The following is a 9,229-nucleotide window of genomic DNA, read 5'->3' as shown; positions in this document are numbered from 1 at the left end:
TGAGCGTCCTTATCACCCAATCCACTGGTGTAACTGGATGAAGGCGGGTATTCTAAACTACCAGAGCGAATAACAATCTAACACAAATATGTAAGCGAGACTTCGTGTCCTCGTGACTTGTTTAATAGCTTTCTTGGCAACCAATAAGATATGAGGATCCAATAGTGGGAGGGAGTTCGGCAACCAGTGATTTTGCGCTATTCTTTAACATCTGTCCATGCTAACGATGCGGCAGATGTCCCAGTTGCAGGTGAATTATGAATATGGCAAGGAAAGTGCATGACACACACTCATAAATTCGATTTACTACAATGATTTAAGTGCTTAGATTAAGTCCACATTTTGATTTAAAGAAAATACAATACTTGTCTAACTTTTATAACATACTCAAATATTTTTTAGTATCTGTCAGTTGTTACTTTCGTGCGCAACAATCTAAATAATTCTTCATATCTAAGCAACGGGGATTGCGTAAATTGTGACAAGCTGACAAGGTAAATAATGACAAATCTACGCAATTGTCTGCTGCAGAAACTGCCGAAAGTAAACCATGTTTACAAGGGAGTTAGCTGGGTTGATTTTTGGAAGTGAGATGATGCGTAAATGTACTTTAATCTATTTTGCTATACTGATCTATGAGACGCATTGCGCTTTGCCCATATTTACGCACTGCGCGAATAAAATATTTCACTACCGGTTGCAAACAGTCAAGAGTGCGTAATTTGTGGAGCTATGCTAACTACTGCTTTGCTTGTAACAGTATTTCTTAATGGGAAAGCGCAGTCCTGCTGCATTTCCTCCATTCGGTACGTTACACAATGCGAATATTGATTTACATGCATAAGTATGACTTATTTAGTACCAATGTTCACGTCTGAAAATATTGCCATGCCAAGCGGTGCCAATATCTCTTTGGGATGTATATGAGTTCTGATTCTGATATAGCCAATTATTTCTCTAAGCATGTTTCTTAGAATACTATGTTTAGTTTTCTTATTATCATTGCCACCAAACCGTGTATATGAATAAATATGTGCATGGATATGTGTGATACTTTTTTGTTAAACTGGAAATGACACTGGTTCACACAGGTAAGTACAGTAACCACAGCGCTTTTGGAAAATGGCTCGCTGTTTTTATATTGCTAAGTATGGAATTAAAGGCTTGGCTCGGGGATGTTGTGCGTTATGTCCACCCTCTGGTGTTGAAAGGTAGCAGTGCATTAAAATATGACTAAAATTGTACTCAAAAGCATTTTTCGGACAAATACACGGGGACAGGGAAGTGTAGTTCTGTGAATTTGGTTATGAAACGAATCCGCAATTCCATCACTTTGAGGAAAATGACATTTAAAGACCCATAAAATAATAACCATTTTGGAAACAAAATTATTTATCATGTATGGCGATATCCATTGTACTTTCTATTCGCTTGGATTAAATACAGTGAATAGCACTTCTAAATAAGCAAATATTTAGGATTAAGACCATGACAGTTACCATTGACAGCATTATAATTAATTATTTTATAAAAACTAAATTGAATATTCATATTAAATATTGTATTGCAAAACCTAAACATTTTTTAAAAGCCCATTACTAGTTTCTACAACTGGAATTCGGCCTATCTTATCTGACCTGAGTTTTTGAACTGAAAAAGCCCATCAGACACTCATGAATATGAACCATACAAAGGCACTATATTTATAGCAGTTCTTCGAGAAACTAGGAACATTTTTTGTATTATCAATGTAGTCATAATAGCAGAACAGCCATTTTATCCATGGTGCCATCTTGTGGCCTAAACTGCAATGCCCGTTCATTTGCTCAGAAGGGCTCAAATGTTTAAAGAGAAGGAAAAGTGGTACCATGCACTGGTACATTGTTGATAAATTAACAGCGAATGTTTATTTGTGTATATATATTTAATGAAAACAATTATAATGTACACTGACTGGTACATTCTGTGTACAGCTCTTTTGAGCAATATCAGTGTGTAAACATCATTGGCAGAAGCATGACCTGTTTCCAGACTGGCACTTTGTTGGAAAGGCACCAGCATTAGCAATGGAATGAAAACCAGTGGAAAGAGTAACAACAGATACAGAAGTTATTGTGTAACTATCATGACTTTCCATCCACGCCAGACTTTGTTCCCTATGTATGGAATGTTCAGATGTTGGATATTCGGAATCATAGATCATGTTTGTCTTTCTTGTACATTTTGTTTTATTTTACAAACACAACAACCACAAAAGGTATTTTTTTGTAATTTTTACATTTATACTCTTATGTATGTAGTGTATTTACACCAAAACACACTGACTGTATTACTAAAGGTCTTCCTATAAAGGTTTGCCTAAGCATGCTTGTATACTGCATACTAAGCCTGACAAGGGTAACACCATAAGCTACAGTATCACTTTCAGGTATGCATGCTTGTATACTGCATACTAAGCCTGACAGGGGTAACACCATAAGCTACAGTATCACTCTCAGGTATGCATGCTTGTATACTGCATACTAAGCCTGACATGTGTAACACCATAAGCTACAGTATCACTCTCAGGTATGCATGCTTGTATACTGCATACTAAGCCTGACAAGGGTAACACCATATGCTACAGTATCACTCTCAGGTATGCATGCTTGTATACTGCATACTAAGCCTGACAAGGGTAACACCATATGCTACAGTATCACTCTCAGGTATGCATGCTTGTAGGTGAGGCTGCTGCTGTCCAGGGTCCTGAACATCTCCCAAGCTCTTGGGCTAGGAGCATCCATCTTCCTCACACATCCCATTGTCAAAATACTTTAGACTGTGTACCATTTCAGTCACTTACTCACTGGGTATATTCCTGTTCTATACTGTATACAGCCCCTTTCATAACTTCTTTCATAGTACTTTTTAATGATGATGATGATGATGATGTCCTCTATGGTCCTCTTCACACTTGTCCCTGTGTTCGATCTGCACTTTGTCGTACGTCTCTCTGGATAAGAGCGTCTGCTGAATGCCTGTAATGTAGTAGTAGTAGTAGCAGTAGCAAAAGTAGTAGCAGTAGTAGTAGCAGATTTGTATAATACAAAATAAATGATGATAAATGAATAATACATTTATTTTGTATTGCGCTTTTCAGGATACACAAAGACGCTTTACATAGCTTTTGTATCTTCTGTTTGATTAAGCTAAGTGTAAAAACAACAACAAAAAATCAGGCAGAGGTCACAGATTAAAAGAAAGTTTGAAGAGGTGAGTTGAGTGCTTTTTTGAATGTGGGGAGTGAGGTAGAGTTACAGATGTTTTGTGGAGAGCGTTTCAGAGAACGCAAGTGGCAATGGAAAATGCTCAGTCCCCCCAGGTCCAAAATCATGTGCAAGAAAACTAAGCTTAAAGGTTAACATCTGGTCCTAACACATTCATTTAGCATATGAACATCACTCAAAATTATAAATTATACATCCACTTATGAATGACAAATAGATACAAATGGACAATAACAGACTTTCTTAAAGTAACTTATCAAAAGCAGAACAAAGCAACCCTGTGTTACTTTTAACACTATTTTGAAGGAAACCAAACACAAATATGTTAGGAGTTAACTCTGTTTCACTACTGAATACCTCAACACAAAGAGAAAACATACTACGGTTTTCAACAATACAGATGATGTTGATGAATAACCAACTATATGGGCTCTACTACAACTTTAATGGCATTTTGCCGGCAGTCTTATCCAGAAGTACTTAAAATGATTCACAGAGCAACAAAAACATTCAGTACCACTGGACACTGGAACATCTGTTTATGGCAAGGACCTTAGTGTTCCTTTCATGTGCCTTTGAGTTCCCTTTCATGTCTAATGAAAGGAAAGAGAACAAAAAGTACATACTGACTAAACTTGAGAGAACAAGGACCCTGAACCAACAACTTGATGTCAAGTCACAGTGTCCTTCTCTCATAAGCTGTCATGGGGACCCACAGTGCTGTGCATGACTGGATGCGTGTGGTTTTTCCAGCAGCTCAGCCTGGTTGAGCGCCGCTTTGCGAAGCCTTGTGAGTTGATAACGTGGCATTCCTCAGGGTGCAGGACATTATCTTCTCCTCAAGGTTACCAGCTCTCACCCCTCCACTGTAATAAATGCTGTCCTTGTAGCCATCTCCAGACCTGCTAATGTGAAGAATGTCCCTTATATAATCTTCAGTAGTACTGCTTGGATTTCACTTCAGGTGATTCACTCAGAAGTAACTTAATGCAGTCAAATTCAAACTGTCACAACCCCTATTCCTCACATCTGAATATTTCCAATGTATTTAAAACGCAAAGAAATATGTCGAATGGAGGACATTTTGATTTTCGCAAAACAAGCTTGCTCCTCACAGGGTGCATGTAAACTGGCAAAGAAACAAGTGGATGCATCATCAGCAGCAATTTAACTTCAGAAGAATTATTCCAAGGTTGTGCCTAAGGACAAACAGCTGCTTGTCCTTCGTGTGGTCACTGATATAGAGGTTTCTGACACACAGCTACAGCATGAATCTGAGCTCAAATGACCCCAAAGGCTGTTCTCTGGGTGGGGGGGGGGGGGAATAAATCAAATACCACTTTACCTTAAAGGGATAGTTCATTTTCTCGGGGTGAAATATCTCATGGATTGTGTCAATATGCCTTTTAAACTATACTTGTAAACAAACAATATTCTCCTTGCATTTTCTCAAGTGATTTGCGTTGTGTTCAATGCCATTATCCACCCTGGATGATATCATACACACAGCCTTGCATGCCTCTCAATCTCAGGAAGTCTGAAGCTGTTGTAGACAATGCTGATTCCCTGAGAACCCAAACATACCCGTCACTCTGTCTGTTTCGACTGAAACTATTAACAACAGAATCACAGACCTAGTCCAGCACTATTGTCTGATCACGGAATGGAAGCTTTTTTGCATATTAATTCATACAATACTTAAAACCTAACTTCCAGATTAGTGGCTTAATCTACGCGATATGTGGGCCATCCAAACACCTGAATGCTTGGCAGATAAGATGTGCATGTACTGGGCAACTGTTACGATTGTTATGATTCAGATTTTTGTTTTTACTTCATTTTAAATTGAAATATACAGTAAAAAAAAGGCTACATGTAAACTGAAAACATGCCAGGTCTGCAACAATGGCAAAAGCAACATCTCGTACCAAAAACTTTCAAGAACATTTGATAACCATGAAAATATGCCTTTCTAATGTGCCTTTGACATTCACTGCAATCCCACAGGATTTCAGAGGTAGCTACAGTCACAGTGGAAGACAAATTGAAATGGAAAACAAATGTCATTGAATATTGACACAGATGATTTGGAGAAGAAAAACACCAACACAAGATCAATGCAGGTTCAATGTGACATGACCAGCAGACTGAAAAAGTGTAAATGACAAGTTTACAGATTTTTTTGGAAAAAAAGTTATATTTAATATTCATGTGCATCATTGGTTACTGTGCATAATTACTTAGGTTTACAGTCTTGGTCAGCATTATCAGTATATGCCTCAGTCCCATTGCTATGGTCATAGTTGGCTGGTGACAGATCAAAGGTGTGCACATTTCTCCAGGAAACGCTTGTGCTTGTGGGAATGTCTTTGATCAGATTAATGTTAAACAGACCATAAAATCCTAAATCCTAATGTTTCTCAAATCTCATACAAACTGAGTAAAAAAAAAAACATGGAGAATATTTACATTAGTTATACAGTCTGACTCTTACTTCTGTGCAGCCTTCTTGGTCTGTATTTGTGAGCATATTATATTATTAGAGAGAATTCCATGGATTTTAGCTCTCACAAATGTGTCCAATTTAAAGCCAAAAACCCTAGACCCCTGACCCTATATTGTACAGCATAAAGGTACAGTAGGAACAGTGTTAGTGCAATATCTAGCAATGTATCCTAGAATTCCTCATTTTAAGGCATATCTCTCATCATTTTATTTTAGGACATGTCTCAGCTGGTCTTGAAGGTTTGTGGATTGCTCCACACTGAAAGGGAGGGAAATGACAGAAAAAAAGGTTACAGTCACTGATACGTCAAACCTTTTTCTGTTTTTAATCAGAATTTAGCCCAATAGAGCAAAAGCTGTGTTTGGACTTACTTCTTCTGTATGGCTTCTTGTCTGGGTGACACAAAGGAAAGAAATGGAACGATAGTGTTGATTATGAATTCACAACTTAAATCTAGATGCATTCTATCATCCACCCATACACTTGCCTTCTTAATGGCAACAACAACAGAAAAATGAGGATTTACTGCAGTTGCACTTGGGTGATTATACATGTAACAATACTTACTGATATTGCAGGTGGGTGGTTATAATTGACATTTTTCTGAGGCTCTGGAAAAGCAGAAAATGGCTGATCATTCATTTTGAAGTGAGCGTATTTATTGGTGAATAATAATGGTACATGTAGATGTTATGTTAAGGAATACAACACTTATGCACTTACATTTCAAGACGATGGCGCAGGCTACATTTCATAAATCGGATTCCTAGATACTATACACATGGTGTGTTCGGGAGCACAGACACTCAATGTAAATAATGGGTGTTAATGCAATAACGGTAGATTCCATAAAAAACACACACACACACCCACCCACACACACACATATATATATATATATATATATATATATATATATATATATATATACATATATATATATATATATACATATACATATACATATATATACATATACATATACATATACATATACATATACATACATATATATATATATATATATATATATATATATATATATAGTGAGCCCCATAATTCCTTGGGCAGTGAAACATTTCTTTGTTATTTTGTTCTGTACTCTAGTGCTTTGAGTTTGACAATGACAGGTTGAAGTGCAGACTGTCAGCTTTAATTTGAGGGTATCGGATCCATTTTGGATGAACCTTTTATAAATTATAGAACCTTTTGTACATAGACTTCACCCGTACAATATTTGGTTGCATATCCTTTGCATACAATGACTGCTTGAAGTCTGTGCCGCATAGACATCACCAGATGCTGGGTATCTTCCCTGGTGACGCTCTGCCAGGCCTGTACTGCAGCCCTCTTCAGCTCCTGCTTGTTCCAGGGACTTTTTGCCTTCAGTCTCCTCTTCAGCATGTAAAATGCATGTTCAACTGAATTCAGATCCGGTGATTGACTCAAAAACCCTGTTATTGTTCTAGCAGTATGTTTTGGTTCATAGTCTTGTTGCATGATGAAGTGCCGTCCAATAAGTTTGGTGGCATTTGGTTTTATCTGAGCAGATAAAATATTTCTGTAGACTTCAGAATTCATTGTTATAATTCTGTCTGCAGTCAAATCATCAAAGAAGACAAGTGAGCCCGTTCCACTGGCCATACAGGTCCAAGCCATAACACCCTCTCCACCATGTTTCACGGATGAGGTGGTATAGTTTGGACCATAGGAATCTCTCTACACGTTCCTCTTTCCATCACTCTGGCACATGTTAATCTTTGTCTCATCTGTCCACAAGACTTTGTTCCAGAGCGCTTGGCGCTCTTAGGTGCTTTTTAGCAAACTGTAATCTTGTATTTCTATTCTTCAGACTAACTTTGTACCATTAGAGGTCAAGTTTGCTTCTGTTCACCAAGATATTAATTGTAGGTTTTTTCACCAGGGGTGCCCACATTTTTGCATACGACTCTATGTGAAGCCAATTCAACAAATACGTGTAGGCCAGTACCTTAAAAAGGGGGAAACCATGTACAAAAGATGCTGTCATTTCTAAGCGGTTCATCGGATATGGATGAAAATACCCTCAAATTAAAGCTGACAGTCTGCAGGCCACCCTCGTTGTCCTTTCAAACTCAAATAGAGCTAGAGTACAGAAAGAGAAATGTCACTGTTCAATAAATTATGGTGCTCACTGTATATGACGAACGTTGAGGCCATGGGGTTTTGCTTACATCCTCGGAGTGCAGTATTGCGTCTTCTTGTATCACCATGTTCCGAGCTGCCAGCCCGAGGAGCTGAGAGGATAGACAAGGGAAACGGCATGTAGCAATACAATAGCTAAGTTACAAAAGTGGCTACACGCCATGCAATTGAAACTCCCAACTTGGCTAGCTTAATTTACAAATAACAACGTTGGCTAGTTATCCAGCAGGGTCCCTCCGCGTAACGCACAGCTAAAGTTTCTTCTGAATCCACTGTCTATGAAAGAATCCCTTGTTTACATTCTGCTCACAATGTAAACAACAGATTCTTCACGGTCAGAAGTTGGTGGATAATTCAATCAGCTAAACCAAAACTAACAAATACAAACTGTTAAAAGATAAATGTCTTTTCACATTTATCAGATTATAATATATTTGTTTCCTTGTAAACAAACGAATTTAACTTGTTAGCTAGCTTGCTAAGCACTTCGATAACTGTCCAAACTAGCGTCCCAACGCTGAGAGATGCTGCTAAATTACACTGTCCACGAGCGAATTAGCTGTCAACCATTACCCTTTAATTTCTACCTCTTGGCTGCGTGATCCTTTGAGTACTTGGCGTGTGAGTGCAATCACATCTCCGCTACATGAGCCAACTTTGTCGGACAATAAACCTTTAACAGACTGGCCGAAACGTTGTTGTGGTTCCGCGGAAGCCATGATGAGTTCAAGTACGGTACAGCAATTGGGACAAAAGTTAAATGTCAGAACCGTAAAATCCATGTAAAACGATCACTGCGTAGGCTGAATTAAGAGAGAATTTGTGTAAAATCGTACTATCCAATATTATTACCTGAATAGCCCGCAGTGATCACGTATACCTAACTTCGATTAATAGATAAATGTATCAGTATGTTAATTCAAACAAATATCCCCATTCGACTCAGTCCAGCATGACACCCTGCCAGCTCAAGCTCATTAAATGCAATTACAACATTGTTTGATATTGTATTAGTATATAAGTACATTATATTGTATTATTGTATAAGTTTACTTCAAACTAAGTTTTGGTATTGTTTACAGAAGTATTTGTTGCGGAAATATGTGTCATGGAAGAATGCAACTATGATTTCTGAATATATATATATATTTTTATATATATATATAAAAAAGTTCTTTGTTTACATTTGCATCAGCTATTTAAGATAGCTCAGCACAAAATATTTTAGGTCAAGGCAATGACATTGAAGGAAGCATATAAAACCCTTGCA

At 37.7% G+C, this 9,229-nt stretch overlaps 1 protein-coding gene across 1 annotated transcript; it reads right to left on the bottom strand.

Annotated features, from left to right (window-relative positions):
• Positions 1 to 5,446: 5,446 nt before the first annotated feature.
• Positions 5,447 to 8,690, bottom strand: borcs7 (BLOC-1 related complex subunit 7). Its single transcript, XM_061228590.1, has 5 exons — positions 8,547 to 8,690; positions 7,989 to 8,051; positions 6,343 to 6,386; positions 6,147 to 6,167; positions 5,447 to 6,033 (listed from the first exon to the last, which is right to left on the bottom strand). The coding sequence occupies exons 1-5, from the start codon at positions 8,676 to 8,678 to the stop codon at positions 5,982 to 5,984; spliced, it is 312 nt and encodes a 103-aa protein (XP_061084574.1). The 5' UTR covers positions 8,679 to 8,690; the 3' UTR covers positions 5,447 to 5,981.
• Between the last annotated feature and the right edge of the window lie 539 nt (positions 8,691 to 9,229).

This window comes from Conger conger, chromosome 18 (genome assembly GCF_963514075.1).
Source record: "Conger conger chromosome 18, fConCon1.1, whole genome shotgun sequence".
NCBI lineage: Eukaryota > Metazoa > Chordata > Actinopteri > Anguilliformes > Congridae > Conger > Conger conger.
Note: the sequence above shows the minus strand (reverse complement) of the source record. Positions and strands in the feature narration are given on the sequence as shown.